This window comes from Drosophila sechellia, chromosome 2L (assembly GCF_004382195.2).
Source record: "Drosophila sechellia strain sech25 chromosome 2L, ASM438219v1, whole genome shotgun sequence".
NCBI lineage: Eukaryota > Metazoa > Arthropoda > Insecta > Diptera > Drosophilidae > Drosophila > Drosophila sechellia.
The window spans coordinates 12893249-12918594 of record NC_045949.1 but is presented as its reverse complement, the minus strand read 5'-3'; the positions used below and the strand labels follow the sequence as shown (position 1 = coordinate 12918594).

The following is a 25346-nucleotide window of genomic DNA, read 5'->3' as shown; positions in this document are numbered from 1 at the left end:
GCTTTTCAATTTGGATAACATGTCACAGTTTATCATTGTTATTCGTACAATTTTGCTGTTCCTCACACTTACAGCATACTAAAGGGAATTTACAAATTTTGAGCTTACATACATAAAATTTAGATTTTAAATATATAATTATGTGCATAACCTTATATCATTAAGGCTTTCTAAGTGGCGCGCATGTGCAGATATTCTAAAATTGTACTAGAGAGAGCGGTGCGCTGAATCCTCAGGCAGCGTCGCTTCGCTTTTAACGCAACAAAAAATATAAGCGCCATCTTATCAAACAAACTAAACAAAACCAACTAAAAGAACGCAACTAGAAAATAAAAAACATTCGTCTAGTGTGAGAGGTCGGAATCTGGTTCCGGCTAGCCGGCCTTTTGGGTCTGTTTTTGGCGTTGAAGTGCCTCAAAGGCTTCGATTTCCTTCTTCTCTTTGGCCTGATTGCGACGCTCATATTCCAGTCGGTGCGAAATGATGCGCTCCACGATGCGCTCCGTGGTCATCTCGTTGCCGGAATCGATCAGCTCAAAGATAGCTCGCGTCTTGGGAACGGCATACGGATCAATCTTGCCATTCTCCAGCGCAATGGGCGTGCGTCCATGGCAGACAACATCGATTTTGAAATGCTCAAGCAGCTCTTCGGTGACGCAGTAGGGAGCTCCAATTACTACCTCATTGACAAACTGGGGGAAAAAACAAGTGTTAATGATAATGATAATATTTTAAAAATGAAATGCAATCCTACCTTGCAGGCCAAAACACTGAGCACGCGCTCGTGCAGATTCATAATGGGATAGTTGCTGCCCTTGTAGGAGTTCACCACTGGATCTGTGTGCAGGCCAACAATCAGGTAGTCACCCAGTTTCTTAGCCTTTTCCAGAAAGTCCAGGTGACCCACATGGAAGAGATCGAAGGCGCCAGCCACATAAACCTGGAAATAACGGCCATTATGAATTATTTATAATATATATATAATGAGGGCTAAACTTACAATCTTATCGCCGGGATTCGGTGACTTGCCATCACTGAACTGTATGATCTTTTGGGTAGTCGGCAGGAACTGACTACAACCGGTCCACGGACTTTTGGCTGCTGAATCTTGACCCATGTTCGAAGAACCTGGATGGGATTTTATTTGTCGTTTTAGAATTGACACTGTTTTTTTTTTTTTGATTTGTTAATAATTGTATTGTAAAGCAACGCAGACAAATGAGCAATAGTGTGTATTTAAGATCGAAAATTTACGTTTAGGATTTGATTTCGATTTGGATTCGGATTTGGATATTTTGATTGCAGGTTGGTCATTGGGTTCGGCATTTGGATTCATTTCGCGGGCGCGCACACGCACAAAACATTTGGCATATTGAGGTTTTAGCATAGTTTTCATAGGTTTCATACATTATATTATATTTTGGTAAGTGGTAAACAGTGCGTACATAGAAATAAAAAGAAGAGAAATAGTAAAGTTGTAGAGAGCAACATAAACCAAGGAGTTATTTGCGTTCAACAATGGCAAATTAAAAGTTGAACTCGTTAAGAAGAGTCTATTAGGGAAAATGCATAAACTAATCGTGCGTAGCCCATGTATAAACTGAATATATCTGTATAATATTGTTCATACTCGTAACTGATTGATCGACTTTGATTTATGCACAGCATGCAAGAGCAATAAACAAGTTCGACAGAAGGAAATAAAAGACAAAGAGAGTGCAAACAAAAAGTTGTCTTAAAATTAAAGTTAGTAATGGTTAAAAAACAATGATTTTGGCGCTGTGATTTAGGAACATTAAAATGAAAAATGAATGTGCCAGAAAAGCCTTGGGACAAGCTAAAGCTACCTTCTTTCTCGATATCATATTCGGCGGATCCCTGACGGAAGTGGTTGCGTGTCAGGAGCAACATGCGGCCCACAAGGTCAGTGGTCGAAACTCCAGCTGTGCGTTTTACTTCCCTGCGGATTGCATAAGAAAATTTAAGGTCAGTAAATGGAAATAATGCAGTACGTGCGTTACAAGACATCTGACAACTTATTATATATCTTAAAATATATCTTTTCAAACTCACTTGTAGCGATTGGCTGATTTGACCAAATGATATGTGTCCACTCCTTCGGCTGTCATGGTAATGTCATCTGCAATCAAACACACTCGATTGAGTAACATTCAGATATTTGCATTATTTTCGGTACCCACCTCCATGCACACAGAAATCACAGTTGTTCTGGTCGAGCACCTTCAGTGTGGTCACATACGGAGCACCGAGCACCACCTCATCCACCCATTTGATGCCCTTGACCATCTTGACGCGCTCCTCCTCGGTGAAGACCGGTGGTCCCTTGTGTTTGGTGATCTCCTCGTCGGTGTGAATGCCCACAATTACCTTATCGCCAAGAGCTTTGGCTTGTCGCAGGGAATTGGCATGCCCGAAGTGCACCATATCATAGCTGTTGAGGATGGAAGGAAGATAGATATGTCAGTACAAGCATAGATACACGGCTTTTTTTTTATCAAACGCGTGCCAGTGAACAAACTTCATTTGTTACCCTTATCGAGACATGACCTCGTTAATTACCACCGGAAATGTTGTCTCCCATTCGCGGAAGTTTCACAAATTCTGAGATAACTGAGAGTGCAACGGCTGCCGGGAGACCTTGTCGATTATCTAATGGAAACGATCTTGGCTCTACCAATATGACTCAAAAAATGTGGTAAATATTTCATAAAATTAGCAATTTTTTAAACTCACAAGATAAGCCGTGTTTAACTTCGAGACTTGGCAAAAAGAGAAACAATTATCGCTTGGAATGTGCATACATACTATGTATAATGAACCTTAAGCCCAACAAAAAAACCACTTGTCTTGGCGCTCAGCTATAATCCTGGTTATTTAGTTAATGGTGGAAGCTAGGTTAAAATCCCGTCGAGACAGTACTGTTAATGACCCAGACGACAAAGCAATAAAGTGGTTCCAGCAAGTCATTTACATAGTTTACACAAACCGCTGTCGAAGCGCGTCAAAGATGTCTGGTCGAGAGCTTTTAATGACCAGTAGCTAACGGACTGACCACCGTTGACTGTAGACTATACAGAGGCGGTTTGTGTGCTCCACTTTTGCCCAGCATTGGTTAAGAGATTGATCTTTGGACTCGATCATCAGAGCGGGTATGCCAAAAATGCCGAGAGAGAGAGATGAAGCAACCGGAGGGGATATCAATGAAACCGCGTTTGTTGCTCATTGTTTTGCAATTCTAATTGCAATTATGAACGCTGCTGCGTCAGCTTTTCAGTGGCCACATATACGCAAACATTGCCATTCAGCTTGTTTACATTCTCCGGCGATTCTAGGCATTATGGTTATAGGCACACGTGCCCTGGCCTGGTTTTTGTTTGGCTTGGGAAAGCGATAATAGCATCCGGGGGACGTGAGGCGTTGCACAAATTGCACTTAACACCAATTATGAAGGTATTTATTTTTTCCACCATAGGTAAATTGTAATTGTAAGTATTTATACAACAATTTAATTGAAACCTGCCATTTTGGTGGCTTTTTGGGAAATGATTCACCCAGCGGGCTTTGTGTAAACATTTTTTAACATATGATGCGTATAAGAAACAATAACGTCACCATTATCACACGCCCGCCGTTTCTTCGGTAATCGATTGTGGGGGAGTTCATTTGAAATAGATAGACGGAAAGTATTTTAAGTACTGTTTCCATTGAAGATTAGAGAATTCCTAAGAAAATAGTTATACTCAAGACAAATTTGATCTTTAACTGATATGAAATTTAAATGAAATGCAATCCCCCTGTTATGCACACCTAAAAATAAAAGATGCATTATGCCAGCTAGTCCCTTGATTTGTCCAGATAGTAACAAATTGCGGAGAGATGACCACAAAGCAGCTAGTAAAAACGTGGGCCATTCATTAATCGAAGCGAAACCTTTGCTCCCGGAGATTTTTTTGCAGCGCACCAAGAAATCTGTGCCGAACATACTATACCCATATTAGCATTGTTGTACTCTATATGTGGAACAGACCCAGGGGCCGCTTAATCAATTGAGTGAGCTAAAAGCGGCGACAACACCAGCGACAGCAACGCCGACGCCCGTTTGCTGATTAAAAAATATCACGCGATTCTCCGTAGAATTTGTGCTCTGTCGTCCGGACCCCAGAGCCTAGTAAAGTGGATTGACTTGGTGGGGTAAAGTATGCCATATAGACCCTATGGTACAACACACATGTACATATATGCCGACTTAAGACCCCGGACTCTCTTATTACGAGAGCTTCCCATTCATTTGTTATTTCCACTGGCAGAGGTTCATTGACTTGGGTGGAAAGGAGGAGACAAGCACTTGTGCCTGCGTCAATGATCAATCTCAGCTGATTAGAATATTTTTGGGTCCAAGTGTCTCACATACATACGTGCTTTCCCCCATCTGCTGGGTTATTGGGCAGATTCCACGCAAATATGATGTTTATACTTGTTGTTCTTGCCCATGAGCAGCTGATGTGGAAGTTCAGCGATTGGAGCACGACAACCTAGGTTAGTCTTATCAGACGCAGCTAGAGGACTTCCGCACTGATGGCAGAGAGCTGTGACCCGTGGACAATGGACATAAGGGATCATAGATTGCCAAAAATTACCCGGAAATGCCAATGAGCATGATGTATTTGTTTTAGGTTTAAAGCCATAAATTATATGGGAATTGGATTCCAATAGTTTTGCCATGTGTATGTTTTTGCTTGGGTAGAAGTATTTTATTCTATTCCCAGATGATGATGAACGGATATGTTTTTAAAAACCTCCTAAAATTAAGACAATCCCTTGCGATTATTCAGGGCAGGAGCAGCCCAGCGAAATGCCAATTAAATTGGGCACACAAAAGACCGCCAGACGATGACGACAGCATTGTGGGTCAATGGCGTGGCAATGGCAATGATGGTGGTGCAAAGCGGGTGTGGGGTCCATCGCCGAGGCGGAGGGCATGCGCATGCCAGAATCACGTGATGTTTGAGGACGGACGACCGGCGGGCAGCCACAGTCAACAAGGGCCACGTAAACGCAGCCCTCATCCGAAAATCTGAAGCCCCTTTCAAAAACAGAAAAGAGGAAGGAAAGGCAGGCTGTTCAGATACAGTGGGTTAGCCAGAGCATGTATGCCACATGTGTATATACAGAGAATCGTACGATGATTGTAATTTTGTTTGTTGAGCGTGTGCCATTGTTTATGCGGTGAGTAGAAATACAAGGAAATAAGAGAAAGAGCGAGGGCGTATATAAACAATGGGTAAATTTTTATTTTTACTTATAAATCGACGCCTGGCGCAATTGAGGAAATTCCTGTCGTCCCCCAATGGAGCAGACAAACTTGTTATGGTAGGCCATCTATCTATCCATCCGTCCATATCGCAGTCTAACGCGTCATTACCGATAAAGATAAACCGGTTTCTGATGATGCATTGCACGGAATCAAATAATTATATATATGTATATATATATAGGGGAGCGCAATGCCTATAGAACCATTTGATGGTGCCCAAAAAAGTCAAAGTGCGTCAATAGTATCTATACACGGATCTAAAATACATACATACATGCATTAGATGAACCGAACACCGGGTTTATCGCATATAACAAATAATTATTGTGCAAACTAATTTGGAATATAGCTAGTTTAAGCGCCATAATTTGAGAGTAAGGCAAATTTAAACATTTTCCCCGGTAATCTGTTTTAGAATAACCACTGTAAGCGTGCAATTAGCGTACCCCTTTATAAATAGATTGCATAGCGTATAAATATAAATATAATGCCAAATGGCCCGGTCAAGCGTGGAGAATATGGACATTTCGGATCCGAAAGACCTTGAACCTGAATTAAGTAGACATTTCAGCCGGACGACGGCAATGGGTGGCTATTGGAGCGGGCAGCGAGACGGCACAGTTCCACAAAAATTTGCTAATCAATTGAGGAACCCTGAACGCTTCTTAGCACGCCTGAAAATGGGGTTTAGTTTATCGTCGGCTGATTACGGGTATTGGTATTGGAAATCAAATCAGAATTGAAAGAGTAGGGTACGGTTGGCCGTGGTGTGGCATGGAATCGTTGGCACCGACGTGGACTGGTTATGCTTTGACTCACTTTACCGTTAGCTCTGAGTAACGAGTGATGTGACGCAATGGGTTGCCTTAAGAACCGAATTCCTGGAGGCCCCTAAATGTAGATGACTCACCATCCATCGCACCAGACGCGCACATCCTTCCGCTGCTTGTCCGAATACCCATTGCAGGCGCTAGTGTCGCCATTTGCCTCCATCGTTGACTTATTGAATTTTCACAATTGATTTAATTTAGAATCCGGCTAACGGGCGAACATTAGATTCCGGAGAGTACGTATATTGTTTAGTATGTTTCTGTTTTCAGTGCTCGATTTGAAGGCGGAAACTCGACGACATCGACGTTCACGCTTCGAGAGCTATGAGTTATTTGTTCTGAGCTACGACGACGCCCGCTATATATCAATTCCCATTTCCCGACCGAGCTACTCAGTTCAGTTTTCGTTTCAGATTCGGAGCGGAACTGGTCTCAGATTCTCAGACTTGCGTTATCAGCGCGCGGGCGCATGGGAACTTCTTTGGGGCGTAAGTGCGGTGTGTTTAGCTTGTGTTTTTTTTTATATTCTTTCATTTATTTTCTCACAATTTCGAGTACCGTGAGAGCAGAGTGGCCGCATCGGCGTTTGGGCAATTATACCATCTGCAGGGTGCGATGAATATCAGCAAACGCGGATTTTGTAAACAGCAACAGCTGATCGAGATACATTGGGAATCACTTTAATCAGTTTATGTCAATAAGCTTAAACTTTTATATTAAGGAAGTAAAAATCTGTATTATAATACGAGATAAAAGGGTATTTACTCTATTAAATTTTTATGAATCGAGCACCGCAATGAAATGGGTAATATTTGAAAGGATATAACTATATTTGAAAACTAATCGATTTTCCAGAGAATAAGGTTTAGTTTATAAATAATGTTAAATACACACACAAAAATTTATTAAGTCATCACAAAATCACAGAATTTAACATTTACAATTTAAAATTCTTTTTAATATTTCAAAGATATATTTTATTGATTGATCCCACTGTAAAAATAATACCGATGGTATTTTAAGTCGTATATTGGCCATGGCGTTGTGAGATAATACTACGGTGTTTTCCACGGTCACACAGGATAGAGCAACTTAAAATATTAAGCCTATCAAATAAGAAATATACAACGCAAAGCACGCAGAGAACGTAAAATAACAATCGAAGGAAACCGACCAAGCCATGATAATGTAATCATGATCGTCCACAGTCAGTTCGGGCATTGTTTTGTAGACAGCATCAAGTATATTTTTTAAATTTCACGTGCTAAATTTACAAGAAATCCTACCACAATTGCTAAACGAGTCGACGAGGGCTAGATAATCCCAATCCCATTCCCCGTACCAACGCGATGTCCAGGAGAGAAGCCAGCCTGATGGCCTACGTTACGGCAGAGGAGCAACTACTGAACCGCTACTCGCCGCTGGAAGGCGACGAGGTAGATACGGAGGCCAGCGAAGCTCCAGGCGACGCATCGGGCGTTGCTGAGTATCGGGAGTGTCCCACGGATATCGTTACATCCGTCACCAGATCCTCGAGGACGGGAGCAGATTTGGACCCCGCCGTGGACAGCATGCTGCACGTGATCTCCGACGACTCGGACGTCCAAAGCCTTATCTCGAGTGGCAGTGGCTTCAAGGGCTGGCCGGAGGAGCAGCCGTCTTCCAGTTTCGTCCCTCAGAGTGAACCCTTAATATTCGGACTTCGCCGGCAAATGATGATGACCGAAGAGACACACCAAGCCCCGGCATGGGCCACCTGCACCCCGGCTAAACGTTCGTACAGCAGCCACGAGGTCATCGAGGTCAACGGTTTGTTAATCTCTTCTATATGAACATTTTTCCTAATTGAAAATGTGAAATATCGAATATGGTAAACTCACTCATGCATTCACATACTTTTCTTCTTTTTTAGACTCTCCCGAATCTGTCCAGGATCCGGCCATTGGACTAATGCAGACTGTAGTCAGCAGCCCCGGCATGCTGCTGACCAATGGCAATGTTGACCAGTTCGAAATGCTGTCCCACGAGAATGATGAGGGTGAACATGAACTTCAGGTGGCCGAGGAAGAGGAGCAGTGTGTGATATATGAGTCAGTGGATGGAGAGAACATGGTCGTCTTAGGAGAAGAACACTGCTGTGAGATCATAGTAGCTACCCAGGGAGTGCCATGCGAGCAGGAGTTCGCCAGGGCCATCATGATGGCCGGAAACGGTGCCGGAGCATTGCTGGGCTTGCTGCCCGAGGAGAGTGATGCGAATGAGTGTCTCAATGGGACTGCCTACATCGAGGAGGTCGTGGAGGATATGGGTGTGGCCGAGGCACGATTGGCGGCTGGAAACAATGTGTACCTAAGTGATGCAGCGCTAGAACAGCCTTTAGCGCACCAGGAACTGGTCGACGACGAGGCGCCGGAGGAAAACGAAAACGCCACATTCTTAGACGACACACCAATGGAGGAAGAACGTCCAGATATTTGTCAGGTGTATGATCACGAATTGGAGGACCACGATGATGAAGAATGCGAGGACGCAGTCCAGGAAGAACAAGCCCAGCCTATCGAAATTATTGAATTCGAGGGACAGGAGCCGCTGCCAAATAATCCGCAAAGAAAGTTGCTTCGCGAACACAGCAGTCCCACGGAATTTCCCGTCAGCTCATCCTCCATGCCCAACGCCAGCGACCACTATGACTATGAGGACGAGTTAACGGGCGGCCGTCCTCCATCCAAAGTGGCGCCGCTGAAGCGCAAATATCCGCCGCTGATGAAAAATACGCTGCATGGAGAGGCTATGGATCGAAGACTGGCAAGCATCTGTCAGGCTCAGCCGCAGTTGAGTCCCGCCGAGAAAGTCTCCAATTGGGAAACGGCACCCAGGGAGGAGTGGGCCGATGTCGAGGATGTGGAAGGCTTTGAGGCTGCCTTCAAGCAGTATGAGGCTGTTACCGCATCACTCAAACAGCTTAACTTTGCCGAGTTCCGTGAAACACTGGTCCGGAACATGGAGAAGATCAGCCGTGAAATCATGCAAACCTCAGACGAATCCACACAAGAGCTTGCCAGCTCTCAGTCGGCGGAACGGCCAGTGTATCGTCGCTTTTTGCACATTCTGCCCACCGAGGAGACAATTGTGCTAGATGATGATGACGACGATTGCTACGAGGTGGTGGGCATGGAAAAAGCGTCTGTAACCACATTGATACCCGAGGAGGAGCTACAGGATGATCAACAGCCGGAGGAAGAAGAGATAGTGCTGGCTGATGTTGATGACTTAAAGAACACGGACTCACCAAACTTCGAGCAGCGGAACCTTACCAAGGAAACATCTACAGCAGACCTGGAGAGTAGCGCGCTTACTCAAACGGCATGTTCATCCGCTGCGAATTTAGACCTGGTCGCATCCGTATCCTATACTAAACCTCGTCCAACTGCTCCGGCAGGACTTGCTGATTTTATGCAGGCGAACTTAAGCGACCGTGGGCCCTCAGAAGAACAACAACTAACCAATGCTGTATTAAATGTTATGCGTCAGCAGGTGCAAACAATGCAGCAACAGCAGTTTATGGAGCAAAAGATGAACCAACAGCCACAGATGTATCACTACGAGGAACTGCCACAGGCTCCCCAACGTAAGACTTTTTATTTGTATTTTATTGCAAATTTAATTGGTTAATTTAATTTACAGAGATGCAAATGGAAGGGAATCAAGGGCCTTACGTTAACTATCCGAATGAGCAACAGGAATTCTGCAACTATCTGGGTCTCACCGAACTGTCAACAGCAAATGCCGTGGCTACCGCCATGAGGGAGCTAGCCAACAGCACTATCGCTCGCCGATCGCTGCGGGTGAGACCACAACAGCAACTGGACAGGATGCGTAGTGATGTGCGTGGCAAGCGGCGCGAAAGGGAGCGAGATAGGCAGCAGGATAAGGACAAGAAGATACCGCTGACCACCAGTAGTGAGCTTAGCACCGATAAAGAAGAACCCTCCCCGCCTCAGACATCACAATCCGTTTCGCGGATGGCGGGGGATGCGGATGTCCATTTCAACTCTCAATTGCCTGCAGAGCATAAGCGAAAGCTGAATCACTTGTACAACTCATATTTTGCGGAAGAGGAAGATTGTTCTACGAAGAGGTCACCCAAAACCACCGACTTTTTAGCCAGTTCAAAATCCTCAAAGGATGTAGAGGGGCAAACATCGCACAAAGGGCCGGAGCCGCAACGTCGTAGATCCATCGTGGATGGCGACGGCTACCACAAACATGAGATAGACAAGGAGTCTGATAAGGGTCGGGTTCAGTCCGTTGAGGCGGCTTTTACTAAGATCTTCGAGGCTGCCGCACCTGCCCAATCCAAGCTGCTGGAGAGCATGCAGCAACGCTTGCGCCAGGCGCGTGAGACGAAGCCATCAATTTATATTATCAAGGCTACAAGCAATGCCTCGCCCCCGAATCCATCGCACAGCAGGCAGGAGTCTCACATCTCACCGGCGCCCTCGCACTTAATTGGCGGCTTTGGTGACGTAAGCGCGCCGCATCCTTCAGTCATTTCCCAGCCAGTGAAGAAAAGTGTTACAATAACCAGTCCAGCTAAGGATACTCTCCAGTCTCCAGTCCCCTTACCAGTGGATACACCCAAAAAACCAAAGCATAGGAAAACCCATGGAGCCACCAAACCTGTTGCCGCTACACCACGACGCCGCACTACCATGGGTGCATCCAGTCCCGGGAAGGAAGCTCGTGCACGCGACTTGGTTACCCGCTCCACCACACATCTTAATTCGAAGCTACTTCGTAGCCGCAAGGTTAGCCTGCTCAAGAGTTACGCCCTGTCGGATGAAATGGCTCAGGGACGATCGAAACGAATTGCTGGCGGTGCAGCACAAAACACCAAAAAGGCCCTAATGCCCAAGGCAGCACGGACGTCGTTAAAGAAGCCGCAACCGGTAGATAAAAGTCTTCCTGAGCATCGCTTGCAGCAACAGCAATTGGCTCCGCCAAACTCTCCTCGAAAGATGAAAGGTGTCAAGGAGACTGAAACTGCTACGACATCTAGTCGCCTTAGTAAGCGGACCAAGCGAGCACGAGCCAAGTCACTGCCTTCGAATATTGAAACGGTGACTGAACCTGTGGCAGCCGTTCCTAATGCCACTGTGTTGAGGCTCGCTGACGTGCCCAACACATTTGCGCCTACACACAGCCATCTGGTTAACTCCGCAGCCAAAGAAGCCGCTGACAACACCTTCGTTCATTCCCCGTCCGTCGTTCAATCGCCTTATGCACAGCCCGTGCTTATTTACCCGCCATCCCCAACGACACCGCCACCGAATACGGAGCTGCATCGCCCGCGCCAGCAAGCCGGAAAAGTCAATCCAGCTGACTTAGTCCGGGCCACCCCTCCTGGTGGTCTGCTGCGACTCAGTCAGGGATCCGCTACGCTAGCAAATCCACTTTCTGCCAAGCACGGCCAGGTTCTCTATATGTACTATGAACTGGAACAGCTCATTGTGCTGCAGGAGAATTGCATTACCTTCTGGAAGTACTCCAAAGTGTTCAACGTGCTGCATCAAACCCGACATAATTCCTCCTTTGATGGCGTCAGAAAATCTCCCCCTCCACAGTTGCCCCAAACACCTTCGCGCGAGCCGAAAGATGTCGAGAAGGAGTTGGATAAGGGCCCGCGATGGGCTTACCTGGGCAGAGTGCGGCGCCTGACTAGCGGTGGGTTACGATCATATATATATATATATTACGAATCTTTCTAGCCTCTTTGATCCATTACAGAGAGAGAGATCTTCACGCCGTTTGGCAGCCGCATTTGCGTGCACAATTCGACGCCAGTGTACCTGGAGATGCGGAGCAGGCCGCTGGACCATCACAAGAGGGAGGTGAAGCTAACCTCGTTACATGTGAATGTGTACTACTTCTGCGAGGAGGAACTACGACCACGTATGCACTCGGTGCACTTGGATGCTGTCAATTGGTGAGGTTTATCATGCAGTATTCATAAATTCTACGACGTAACCCACAACTTTCGTTATTTAGCGAATGGCCGCATGTCATATACACAACTATAGCGGATTCGCGTTACTTCGTTATGGCATGGCAGCAGGAACTGGTGATGGGCAAGTCGCGCTCGGGCATTTGCAAGTATTCACTGACGCCCACGCTGGATACGCTGGCCTCCATACGGGAGTTTAAGCAGTTGCGCCACGAGCTGCGTCACATTGAGTGCCTTTCAGAGGATCGCCTTATCGGCTACGGACAGATGCGCATCACCGTCTGGGATCATCGCAGCGGCGATACTCTGATGAACTACGACTTGGGCCGGCCGCTGGGCCGTTGCCTGGCTGCTATGCACTATCCTAGCCTCGATATGGACCAAAGCAGCATGCTGGTGCTTTACCAGCTGCTCAAAGAACCAAATAAACCGGCTGAGGTGCACGTGATCGCCTGTGAGCTGTCCCATGCCACGCCCTCGCACCGCCTGCTGCAGGTCCACCGCTTACCATCGCCGCAATTCGACGATGCCACGGAGGGAGTTAACACCGGTGATCACCTGATCATCAAGTCAGCATCGAACGACGAGGCCTGGATAAGTGCCGCCGATCCGAGACAGCTAACCTATTTGGCGCCGCAAAGCAATGGTGCGCAGCGTTTTTATGCCCGCCACAAGTCCCAAGTGATCGAGATGTCCCCGCAATCCCTAACTGTAGATAGTATCGCCAATCACATGCTGAAATTGGCTGTCCAGCAGACACAATCGGCGTAGACCTGTGTCGCGGAACTAGGAGAGTCTTGGAGTGGAGTGGAGAGTCTTGGCCTTGAACAAAGTTTTTGTTTTTTTTCACACAAACCCATGTTGAATATCACCCAGAATACCCGATCTATAAATGTGCTTCTGGCTGTCTGCCCAAGTATAGTTCAAATATACTAAAAAAACTATAAACTATAAAAAAGTTGCGTCTTAAACCCGTAGTCCTAACAATCATGATCATCTAGAAGCATCAACATTTCGCCTTAGTCTTAAGTAAGTCGGAGAGTAGTAGCCTTTATCATGCGCTATTTTGAAATAAGTGTTTTTGTTTCTTTCGTTCTTTTTATTTTTTCTAAAAGAAAAACAAAACTAGCTTAAGCTACCGTAGTTTTAGGCTTATGAATTCAACTGTTTGATTTGCTACTACCGACTGAAGTAGTGAATTTGTCATATTTTTAAGATCAATGGAAACACCAAAATGGAAAGAAATAAATGTCATTAAAAAGGAAATCCTATTAAATATACAACGTTTTTGTTTGCAACAATTGCATTTAGTCGATTCACAGATATGTTGTCATCCACAATTATTTGGTTTATAATACTCAATCACGGATTTTGAGACTGCCTTTGGGATCGCATCTTAACAAAGTTGGTTTTGCCATCTGGCGGATCTTGATTATATGGATGAGGTGGTCACCGAGCTCTTCGTGTATTGGAGTATAAGGGAAGGCAATTCCTATAAGATCTCAGGTGTAAGATCATAGCTGGCTAAGTATTAATGACAAAACGAAAATGCCTTTGGTTTTTCATTATAGTTCGTATATTTTAAACTAATTTTGTATAATATCTAATCAATTTCAACTACTCTGTTGTCGATCAATTCCGACTGTCTACCCTATGAACTATCTTCTTAAAACTAATCATTATTTACGATTTTGTTAGTCTCTAAGTTCTAAGTTTTTATATACAGAAGTTTAGCTTACATCAAAAAAGTAAAAGCCATCGAAAAAATTGTGAGGTGGACCAAATATACAATTAGAATGAACGCGAATGCGATGTTATTCGGTTATAATAGTGCCACTAGGAAGCCAATTGCCTGCCTGAGAACCAACCACGAAATGCAAAGATCCCTAAACTGAGTTCCATAACTCGTGGCATTAAATCGCTCTTACATGTCTAGTAAGGAAATTCCAATTTAGTTACGTTCGCTTACTGTACACACGTTTCGAATATAGAGAATATACATATCTCTATTTTGGCGAGAACCATTTCAAGGCTGTATCAAGCCCCGAAAGAAGAGTAAACGCTGAGGGTGCTCCGGCAGCCGTAGCAGTCCACTACAATTCTTTGTCCGGTTTCTGTGCTACCGACGCTGTTTGGTTCTGCCGCTGCTCCTTGGCCAGTTGCCAGCGCTTAAACTCCACCATCTGCATGACGCGAACACGCAGAGGTTGTTTCCGCCGCTGCATGACCGACGACAGCTTGCCGAACTCCACGCTGTACATGAAGACGACTGGAATGAGCACGTCGTCCTTGCCGTCGCCGGACATTGCGAACATCGGCTGCGTCTCACCGGAAGAGCCCGGAACATTATCACAGACAATCAGCGCCGCCGCCCCCACCTTCTGGGCCAGTCGCGCTTTGCTAACGAACGTGCAATCGCCGCGCTCGGCCACCAGGACCTTTCCTTTCGCCTCCTCGGCGTTCTCTAGGCTCTCATCGCAGGCTCGTAGCGGCTTGGCCAGTATCACGTCCCCTTGGACGAACTGATCGCCAGTTAACTCCGGGCTAAAGTGCGAGGGCCCGGCCATCAGAGCGATCCAATCCTGTGGGTTCTCGTCAGTGGCGTAGGCTACGGCCTAGAAACGAAAAAATCATTATGATGCTTGCCATTTAAAATGTATAAAGCATGCAAACCTGCAGTTGCGCTAGCTGATTTATGCTTTGCATCTTAGTCAGCTCAAGCATCTCCTGCATAAATTGCAGCCCCATTTCGCCCTCCTCGTGACTTTTGGCCTGAATAAAGTCGAATATATATTAATTTGTTCTACGATCTGTGCGATGATGATGAGAAGGAAGAGTAGGAAGCGGAAGATCGAGGAGGAACTGGTGGCGCACTGGTTACCAACCAGAGTGTCAAACGAAACCAAAAAGCAGAACAGAAAAAAACTTACATTATAGAAACTATGAAACAGTCGCACCTTGCCTTGGCTGCGGTCGCCTACCGAAACCATGGTAATGCCCATGTCGTAAACAGCTCGAAGATGATCTGCATTGCTTGCCTGAAAATCCAGGGCGCTGAGTCGCTTCCCCGCGGTGGTGCGAGGGCACGAGCCCGTAATGAAGTTGCGCAGTGGTTTGCGTACTTTTTCAGGAAAAAGCCTATTTGAACTGGGGCAGGTGCGCATGAAGTCGAGTACGTTGTGTTCGTCCGTCTGGCGAAAGCCTGTAACAGAAAGGAAAACATGAATAATAGTTCTCACTTGACTCTCAACTTGACTACAGTATCAGTTAAAGATAAAACAGATTGTTGCATATAACCAATTGAGACCTTTCAAGACCTATAGATGGAGTTACTGATAGCGTTGCGGCGATTACGTAAAACAATTTACAAGTACTTACTAAACGTGGCATTCCCTAGTTGGGCAATAGAGAGCGGTAGCAGATGAGCCTCGGTCGTGAAGACGAACTCATCGACGTTTATGATCAGATCCTGGGGATCGGAGAACAGTAGGAAGAGGTACTTGATCGTCTCGGAGAGCACAAACGAGTCCATGCGATCCTCATGCTTGCCAGTCCGTACATCATTGACGGCCGCATAGCCGCAAGATACCTTAGCATACTGCTGGAGTGTTTTCAGAGCCTTCTTGCCAACCTGCAAATAATGATGATCGCCAGTGGCGCGGTACAGGAAGTAAGTGGACTCTATAAATTCTGGCCGCAGGGGATGCTGTCCCCAATGTATCTGGAAGTCGACGGTAAATGCTTCTGGAATGAAGGTGTGCATCTGCATGACCTGCAAATAAGATTAAATATATGTGTAAAACAAATCGCAATCAGTGGTGGCTATGGAAAGGATGTTACATACCTGATAGAGCATCTCGTGTGTCTGCACAGCTGGTTTCAGATCGCCCGAAAGTACCTGCAAGCCCGGCCAGAATGCCAGAAGCGAGTCCATGAAGTTTTTGGACTTAGCATGTGGCCTGTGCATGAGCACGTCGAGTAGCATGGGTCCTTCGCTGACGTACTTCATCACTGCGTTGTAGTGGCGATTAAAGCGGGCCAGGTACTTGTCGTCACCCAGTAGGACATACGACTTGAACAGGTACTCGTAGTAACTGTCGATGCCAGCTCCGACTCCAGAATCGCGTCGCACCCAATCGCCCGAATGGACATTAAGTACCGTGCCCATGAGATCGGAGCCACGGTGCCTTAGCTTCCACAGCGCATCCATGGCGGCGTGGGCTCGCACTTCGAAAATGGGATCCCCGGTGAGCCGCGACAGAGCAGCAAATTCCAGAAGAATGGTGCCAGCACACGCGGTACACGTTTCACGGGACTTCTTGAGCATCGGATCCTTCATGCCCAGGCGAAGATTAACACGCGCATGCGGAATGCCCGTGGATGTGTTGAACGCCGGTAGCAATCGGTAGCCCAGCTCGCGAGACATCTCCAGCAGTTCGCCCTTGTACCAATGCATCGTGTCCGCATGCTTTTGCAGATACTCCGCCAGGATGTGCGCCGACAGCAGACCACCGACCATTCGAATGTTCGTCTCAAACACCGACACAATAATGTCGCTGTCGAATTGAACGTCGCGGATAACTAGCTTCACCGCGTGCTCAAACTCTGTGAAATCACCCAGCAGCACCAGGGTGTCCAGAGTATCCACAAGAGTCATGGAGAAGCTAAAAGTAAGAACAATGTTAGTGTTCCCTCCATGCCATAGTTATTTAAACTCACTTTCCGAGAATGTCGTCCATGTCGCCACGCGATGGCGTCACTCCTCGGTACCGTCCTTTGCAGGAGAGCGGCATTAGCTCATCAGCTGGATAGGCGTTTTGCATGTAGGCGTTGTATGCATGATAGAACATATCGCGAGCCTCTTCCCTAAAAGCAAATGGAACATATTGTATACTTGATTTCACTTTCTTTGTGATTGTTCAGAACAACTTTTAAGCTTAAGCGTTTTAATATGACTTAATATGAGAGTCATTGATATATATTTCGCTTTAAAACATGTCATTTAAATGTATATCCATAAATGATTAAAAACGAGTTATGCTAATTTGACCTCCTCGTTTCTGATGCATATATGGGTTACATTTAAACAAATTGCATAGGAGCTGAGACCTACCGTAGTTCCGCCCGCTCCTTGTTGGACATGTTCTGCGTGGGCATGGTGGTATCGGTGCTAAGGACGCAGGCAACTACGATGCACAAGGCCACCAGGAAGATGAGCATTTGCCGCTGGCCATGGACAAAGGCTTCGGAGGATGTGGTCGACATGGTGCTGGCTATCTGGAGACTACCGATGGCGGGGGCGGTGGTGTTGGAGGTTGTGCTGGTGACGGCGGATGGCTTTGTCTTTCGCCTTCGGCCGCCAGACTTGCCGCTCGAGTCGTTGTGACGTTGACCTTCACTTTGAACGTGTGGTGTTGAAACCAATGTTTCGATGTCTCTCTGCCCCGCTTCTTTGTTGACTCCGCTTTGGGCCCGTGGCCCGCTTGATTTGGCTCTGCAGCCTAATTGAAACAGCCAACTCATAATTAGCTTATAACTTAACAAGTAATTTTGTTCGACTGAAATTAGGCTTACCTGTGCCCGAAATGTCGACCTAATTTGTTGTTTCTTTTCGCCCGGTTTGCACGGGCACTAGAAGATCGGATCACTGTGGATCAAACTGGAGCGCGCTGCTTCTACGGCATCTGCAATTGCACATTCATCCTCCCGACGACAGCGACAACTGCGACACAAATCGTGACTATTTATAATTTCGTTTGGAATATGTTTTCTGCTCCAATAACAAAACACCACGACTGCAAAGCGAGCGTCAGAATCGTAAGGTTACTGCGGCCAGCCAATCGGCGGGGCATTACGACTCTCTTTTATATATCCAGTTGAGTCTGCTTTTATAGTTATCCGAGCTGCTGTGCTGGCAATTATCAGATCGCCTGCTTATCAACGATGAACTCAAGATTCCTTAATTTTATCGCGAAAAAAAAGTGATTGCACCGTCAGTGTGACCAGCTGTGCAGCGAGCGGAAGAGAGTGGCCCTCCGCCATTAAACTTATATTACAAGCTAATCTTTAAAATATTGTATTGATGCTCTTAATTAGTTGAATAAGTTCATTAGTTCATTCATTCATTTTATAAATAACAATAATATAAATATATTATATTTTACCACTGCACAGCACTGGCTTTTGGTATATTTCAAGCGCCTTTTCTGACTACCTTCTAATGCGTATGAGTATGCTTCAACGGATCTTTTGCGGTCACACTGCAAGCCAGACGAAAAAAGACGCGAAAAGATGCAGAGAATATAAACAACGGTGAGATAATAATTAAACAATATGCCACAAAAGCCATAATTATTGAGTGACTAACATATGGGGATAAAAAAGAGAGATATTACATTCTATGTAGCCCAGTGAAAAGTTCAAACTTTCGACAGATGCGAGTGTGTGCGTAGCTGAAACGGCTGCCTTTGGCACAAAGGGTGAAAAAATGCGAAACCAGAAGTTTCGGTTATTTCCGTTATTTCTCGATTTCCGTTATTTCTCGATTTAAATCCGAATCAGAGCCTCAAATCGTTGCCCTTGGTAACATCTTAAGCTGCAACACCTTGCGCATTACATACATATTTTACATATGTATATGCTCACATACGCACACACTCACTTCAGATGAGTTTTTCCAAGGTAAAAAGGAGGCGAAAAGCGATGAATGAATTATGAGAGTGGGCGGAACGGCAAGGAAATCTTAATTTTGGTGAATGATTCCACTTGCGGGCAGCAGGGAATCTCGGCTAATTGGCCGTTTTACTGTCAGCACGACTCATTAGCGGCTTTTCACATGTCACCATGTGTTGCAAGTGTGTGCGTGTGTCTGTGTGTAGGTATCGCATGTACATTATGTACCCGCACTGTATACCCAGTTAAAAGGTTGTTTTGAGCTCGGATTCCATGACAGATTATGCAACCCACTCTATCTCCGTCTCTTTTGGGCTGCTCCTATTCTTTGGCTCAGCGAAATTGACATTTAAAGTAATGTAAAAAATATACAGCTAACTGGCATATGAGCTGATTAGTCTAATTTATTGGTAGCACCAGCACCACTCCAATTTGGCAACTACTTTCTCGTTCTGCGAGGCAAACGTACATACATAATTTAATTATTGTCTTAGATTCGTGGCACTTTTTTAGCCATATTTTTGCATGTGTATTTCGTTTTTTTTTACGTCTGTGTGCTGGGCTATTTTTGTATCGGTTTTTCGTTATTTTTGTTGTTTGCATTCGTTTTGGCCAGATTTCTGCTTGTGTGTTGAATATTCGCCATCAACAGTCATATTTACTTAGCGAATCAAGCTCTTTGGGAACTGAGATTAAGTGAAATACCCCTGCGACCATCCATCTTGATCACTTTTCGCAAAGTGCCGGCTTATCAGTTTTATGGGCTCATTTGCTCTTATCAGCTTTTCCCCAACCTTTCCCCAAGCTTTTGGCCACCACCAACCGTTGTCAATTTATCAACAAATAGAAAAGCTTTACGCCTTCCATATTCTATATATATGTGTATATATATTCGACGTGGCATCGGGTCAGTCAATCGAGACATGGGCTGTATTATACAATGAATTATTTTATAGTTCTCGCGACTTTTTATCCCAAAGCCATTGAGTAATAATCTTGGCAACTGAAGTATACTGTATACTGTACGTAATTGCTTTGTTGGTGCAGGTTGTGGTTGCTGGGCGGCAATTCATTCGATATTTCTGTTTATAAACAAATGCATGCGGCGGTATTAAGGAAAATTAAAATATATGCTAACTTATAATGGCCACTTGCTGATTCACAGCGTTGCGGATTACGTTTGTTTTCCTCACCATTTATCTCAATAAAACTTGACGAGTACTTTAAGACCTCTAAAACCTTAGATTTAAAGCAATAGAAAATAATTGAGCAAAACAATTTATAGCAAGATTTAATGTTCCTTTTTATCAAAAACAATCAAATTTTCACCTAAAGTATTCGCTTAATCTACCAACTTTTTTGTTAAGTGTTTCCATTAAAACTTCTACATTATAATAACTTTTTAGTTCCTTGCATGCCTTAAAGTTCTTAATCTTCATTGCGTGCGAATGGAAATCTGTCGTTGGAGAAGTGGAAACTCGTCCACATCCAGACAGACATTTTATAATGCATTATTAAAAGAATGCTACAAAAGTTCCCTCACTTTACGGTTCCACACATTTCTGTGCGTCGCCATTTGGACACGCAACTGGACTGCGCGTCCTCCGCCTCCTTTAGACCACCGTTTTATTTATATTATTTACCTAACTTATTGATTTTGTCCATTGCCCAGTCACACTTTTCCCTTCTCCCGCTGAAATGAAAGTTGCAACACATTTTTTGGGCTCCCGAAGGGTAAAAGCGAAAATCAATAATGACCAAAAACCTAAATTGGTTCAAATTAGTGAGCAGACATCCACAAACATCAAGATTGCTTGTACATAGTTGGCTATAACAAAATATGAAATTATTATTTTAGTAATCAATAATATTCTGAAAGCCCTCTTATCTTACAGGTGTACTATGCGACCGTACAAATATTTGAGATTACATACTGAAAAATGGAAGCAATATCGAAGATTTCCCTGATATTGTGTGCCTTGTTTGTCGTGCTCAACGCCGCAACGGCCATCAGTGGCGACAGCATCCACTGTCTGGCCACATACAGCAGTGCCGAGGCGTACCTGGCCCAAATCGCGCAGCAACATCGTCCACAGATCAGGCCCAGGATAAGGACCTGGCAGGAGCACGAGTTCTCACTGCTGGGCTACAAGTTCCACCTGCCGTTCGTTGGCCATGCCGTCGACTCGGATCTAGATGATAGTGACAGAGATGAGGGTCTGTGGCTGGATGCGGCGGACGCCGGATCTGAGAGCGTAGAGGTGGAGGAGCATGAACTTCCTTCGGTCGGTAACGTCGATCCCACGGGCAATGTTTTTAAGCTTAGCTGCGAGGATGTGAACCTGAGGCGTGTTAACCAGGAGCTGCTCTCCCAGCGAAGCTCACACATTAATTACAACCAGCTAATGCTGGCCCATGTACCTGCGGATCGCAGTAATCCCCTGAAGCTGCCGCAGCTCGAAAGTCTGAAGGAATTCAGCTGGCAGAGTAGTGAACTTAAAGATGAAACGCTCAGGGAGCTCTTCACCCGCCAGCCGCACTCCTTTGAGTATATGGAACGGCTGAATCTCGCCGAGAATCGCCTGGAGTGCCTTCATTGGGCCATTCCGCTGGCCGTGCGGCGCGTAAAAGTACTTAAGATGAGCGGTAATCGACTGAGCAATTGCAGCCTGCTAAACCTGCAGCACATGAAGCAACTGCAGGAGCTGCACTTGGACAGAGGCGAACTGACCGACCTACCGCCGCGCTTCCTGGGCGAGCTAAGCGAATTGCGCATGCTGAATCTCAGCCAGAACTTGTTGACGGAGCTTCCACGGGACATATTTGTTGGAGCCCTGAAGCTGGAGCGCCTCTATCTATCCGGAAACCGGCTGAGCGTCCTGCCATTTATGCTCTTCCAAACGGCAGCCGACCTCCAAGTGCTGGACCTCAGCGACAACCGCCTGCTTTCCTTTCCGGACAACTTCTTTGCCCGCAACGGGCAGCTGCGTCAGCTGCACCTGCAGCGAAATCAGCTTAAGTCCATCGGCAAGCATAGTCTGTACAGTCTGCGCGAGCTGCGTCAGTTGGACCTTAGCCAAAATTCTCTGTCCGTCATCGATCGAAAGGCGTTCGAGTCTCTGGATCACCTGCTCGCCCTGAACGTGTCCGGCAACAACCTGACCCTGCTGTCATCCATCATCTTCCAGTCGCTGCATGCCCTCAGGCAGTTGGATCTCAGTCGGAACCAGTTCAAGCAGCTGCCCAGTGGCCTGTTTCAGAGACAGCGCTCACTGGTGCTGCTGCGCATAGATGAGACGCCCATAGAGCAGTTCTCCAACTGGATATCGCGCTATGACGAGTCCCTTGTGGATCCGCAAGTGCTCCATCGTTTGCGCTACCTTTCCGTGCAGCAGAACCGGAAACTAACGCATTTACCCGCCACCTTGTTCGCCAATACTCCGAATATAAGGGAGCTGCTGCTGGCCGAGAACGGATTGCTGCAGCTGCCCACCCAGATCTCAGGGCTGTCGCGATTGCAGCGACTCAGTGTGCGTGGCAATAGCTTGGGATCGCTGCCCGAAAATATCAAAGAGCTCAGACAGCTGCACTACCTTAATATATTGGGCAACGAGTATCAGTGCGACTGCAGCATGTATTGGCTGACTGCCTGGCTGGCGAATACCAGCACTAGTCTGCGCCACCAACTGCCCCAGGCACAGAACAATAGCAATGGCAGTCCCAACCAGACTCCACTGGACTCGTACGAGAGTATCGACCATCAAATCGATGCGCTCAAGTGTCAGTATGGTTATCGCGGCGATATGCTCCGCGTGCTAAGCAATCTCAACTGCTCAGTGCCCTCGGTGGTGCAGTTCTCCGAGCCAAAGATGCACAAGCTTCTCTCCACCGCCAAGCTGGAGTGCCAGATTTCAGGGAGCCCAGTGCCGGACATCATCTGGGTGAGTATCCTTGTATTGTACTCATATTTAGAGTTTATCGTGTTAGTTAAGGAGTATGTGTTCATATAGCATAGCACATTTTTATATATTTAAATATCACATGATATTGGAACTTATGCCCTTTTAATAGTTAATCCTTTAGCTTTCCTAGAGGTGACTAAATGTATTATTCTTCCATGAATTTCTTTATGAGGCACAGAGTTAATCGTTTACCCTCCATCAGGTAACACCACGCAATAAGATTTTACGCCACCATGCTGATCCTGACAAGCGGCCGATCATCATCGACAGCAAGGAGGATGCTCACCAGCCACCGAGTGCCCAGGAGCTAGCTGCTCTGATGGACGAGAGCTACATTCAGTCGTTGAACTGGACACGCCAGAATAGTCTAGTGGGGCGACGTGTGGTGCTGGTGGAGAACGGATCGCTGCTGGTGCACAATATTTCAAGAATTGACAGTGGCCTCTACACTTGTTATGCCTTCAATGTGATGGGCAAAGCCTCGGCAGGATTACGGTAGGACTAAATGGCAACTGTTATGTTTAAATAAGAATTAAAATGGTTTTTTCCTTCTCTCGCAGACTGTACATCGATCCCATTGTGTTCTACCGAGTTAAAATCGGTAGCATTCTGTTTGGCACTGCTCTGGCTACCGCATTCCTGCTGCTAACACTGATTGTGCAGGGATTGAGGAGCTGCCTGTCACGCTGGGGCATCTGTAATCGCTTCTATTGCTGCGTCAATCGAAAGAAGAAGTCACCGCGCAAACGCCAAATATACGCTATGCTGGACAGCATCGAGACCTACAAGAGCCAGCAATTGGAGAGGCTGAGAGAGAACTACACGCAGCAGGTGCACCGCATCCGGGAGAACTGCGCCCAGCAGGTGGAGTGGATCCAGAGCAGCTACACCAGCCAGGCCAAGCATATTCGCGAGTTCCGCGACATAGGCTCGAATCATCTGACCACGCTGAAGGACCAATACTACGATCAGGTGAAGAAGGTGCGCGACTACTCCACAGGCCAGTTGAGCTGGGTGCGGGAAAACTACGTCTTCCAAAGGAACAAAATCCGGAAGTTTAGTGCGCATCAGGTATTGCGCCTCCGCGAGGGATACAAATACCAACAGCAGACGCTGAACAAGGTGCTGGAGAACCTTCCTAGTTTCTACTTTGAGAATTGTCGCGGACGATGTGAGGAAGACATTGCCGAGGGTAAAATATAACAAAACACCATGTTGTCGTGTTTATATTAAAGGCACTTCTTTTTGTTCAACAGACATAGACTGCTACTTCAAAGGCCAAATGGACTTTGGTGGCTCCAAGGAGCTGCACATACAAAAAATTAAGGCGCGCCTATCTGCTAATTACTCAGCAAGCAAGCCGTCGCTTTACTATACCCCACCAGACGATGACTTGCTGCATAGCTCGCAACTTAACCTGCAGACCTCCCCCATCCACATCAACTACATTGATGAGAATCTGGATCAGCAAAAGCAGTTGGAGCACGATTTCAAAATGGAACCCCAGCTATTGCTTTACAATGCCCCCATGCTCTATATGAATCCTGAAGGCGCCAGCAGCAGTAGCCAGGCGGCGGCTTTGACGGCAGCAGGGGCTCTATCGCAGTTCATCAGCGTGGAGGACAATAATCAGGAGCAGGAGATGCATCCGCTTAGAAAGATCAGCGGAAAAGCACTGGGGATGCCCGAACTGAAGGACTTGAACGATGTGAAGAGCTCAAAGTCATGTCCGGCCATTTATAAGGTTTCCAAACAGCGAGATGGTAGCACACTGCATGAGCTGCAGAAGGAGGGCGAAGCACCCTACCAAATGCTTCGCCTCAACCCGGTGGAGAGTACTTCGCTGACCTCTTCCGTTGCTCCTGCGATGAGGACGGAGAAACTGAACATTATCCTGGACGAATGCGGCACGGCGTCGTTGTGCAAAGCGGAACAGGAGGGCGACGCAGGGAATAGCGAGACTCCACCGTCCGAGTCCAGTTGTGAGTCCAACAGTTTGGCCGCCAGTTGCGGCGACGTCTGCCAGGTCAGCAGCAAGCTGGGAAATGCCGCCTCATTACCATCTACTCCCCCCAAGCCTGACCATGCCAGCACTTAGAGATTTTTTTAAATTAAACATTAGTAACGCATCTGCAAATGAAGTTAATGTTAATGGTTACGCTACGATGGTAGGGCGGACAACAATAATTAAACTTAGAGTTAATTAGCAAAACACAGAAATTCAAGTGCTGAACATTAGGAAATATATATGTATATCGGAACAAGTCATACGATTACACCGACCGATGAGCTGATCAAAAACCAAGCTTAATGAATTTAAAATTGAGATCAATTCACCACTGGATTCCATCGCTGAGGTATCACGTCAATAAAACTTGAAAAGAGCCCCCATTTGTGATTTCATTACATAACGAGTTTAAAGCATCAAAACTGTAAAGTGCAAGGCGTATTTTAAAGTGAAACTGACAAATTTTAATTGAACTGTATGAAAATAAAAGCGTATATAACAAATAAACCATAACATATATCAATTGGCGAATTCT

The 25346-nt window shown here is 46.0% G+C and overlaps 4 protein-coding genes and 1 long non-coding RNA gene across 8 annotated transcripts; 3 read left to right on the top strand and 2 right to left on the bottom strand.

The window, feature by feature from the left end:
* Positions 1-2: 2 nt before the first annotated feature.
* Positions 3-6567, bottom strand: LOC6617814 (ethanolamine-phosphate cytidylyltransferase). Of its 2 annotated transcripts, none has more exons than XM_032718561.1 (7): positions 6246-6567; positions 2202-2452; positions 2074-2140; positions 1848-1960; positions 1001-1164; positions 755-940; positions 3-692 (listed from the first exon to the last, which is right to left on the bottom strand). In XM_032718561.1, exons 1-7 carry the CDS (start codon positions 6326-6328, stop codon positions 375-377), a joined length of 1182 nt encoding a protein of 393 aa, XP_032574452.1. In that variant the 5' UTR covers positions 6329-6567; the 3' UTR covers positions 3-374. The 2 variants fall into 2 exon arrangements, with proteins under 2 accessions (XP_032574452.1, XP_002042126.2); XM_002042090.2 differs by having other exon boundaries at positions 1001-1128.
* Positions 6568-6571: 4 nt separating this feature from the next.
* Positions 6572-6943, top strand: LOC116801071. Its single transcript, XR_004361759.1, has 2 exons — positions 6572-6653; positions 6721-6943. It is a non-coding gene; the product is annotated as an uncharacterized LOC116801071 (long non-coding RNA).
* Positions 6944-7235: 292 nt separating this feature from the next.
* Positions 7236-13445, top strand: LOC6617813. The gene is made up of 5 exons (XM_032713797.1): positions 7236-7974; positions 8078-9793; positions 9850-11889; positions 11953-12151; positions 12214-13445. Exons 1-5 carry the CDS (start codon positions 7515-7517, stop codon positions 12938-12940), a joined length of 5142 nt encoding a protein of 1713 aa, XP_032569688.1. The 5' UTR covers positions 7236-7514; the 3' UTR covers positions 12941-13445.
* Positions 13446-13722: 277 nt separating this feature from the next.
* LOC6617812 (ER degradation-enhancing alpha-mannosidase-like protein 3) lies at positions 13723-18167 on the bottom strand. 2 transcript variants are annotated; one of them, XM_032713807.1, is made up of 8 exons: positions 17744-18167; positions 17283-17670; positions 16889-17035; positions 16014-16833; positions 15548-15941; positions 15127-15371; positions 14843-14941; positions 13723-14784 (listed from the first exon to the last, which is right to left on the bottom strand). In XM_032713807.1, the coding sequence occupies exons 2-8, from the start codon at positions 17432-17434 to the stop codon at positions 14263-14265; spliced, it is 2379 nt and encodes a 792-aa protein (XP_032569698.1). In that variant the 5' UTR covers positions 17435-17670; positions 17744-18167; the 3' UTR covers positions 13723-14262. The 2 variants fall into 2 exon arrangements, with proteins under 2 accessions (XP_032569698.1, XP_002042124.1); XM_002042088.2 differs by having other exon boundaries at positions 15100-15371; positions 17744-18166.
* Positions 18168-18389: 222 nt separating this feature from the next.
* LOC6617811 lies at positions 18390-25334 on the top strand. Of its 2 annotated transcripts, none has more exons than XM_002042087.2 (5): positions 18390-18481; positions 20737-22782; positions 23006-23298; positions 23364-23995; positions 24060-25334. In XM_002042087.2, the coding sequence occupies exons 2-5, from the start codon at positions 20782-20784 to the stop codon at positions 24899-24901; spliced, it is 3768 nt and encodes a 1255-aa protein (XP_002042123.1). In that variant the 5' UTR covers positions 18390-18481; positions 20737-20781; the 3' UTR covers positions 24902-25334. The 2 variants fall into 2 exon arrangements, with proteins under 2 accessions (XP_002042123.1, XP_032571934.1); XM_032716043.1 differs by having other exon boundaries at positions 18419-18481; positions 20721-22782.
* Positions 25335-25346: the final 12 nt, after the last annotated feature.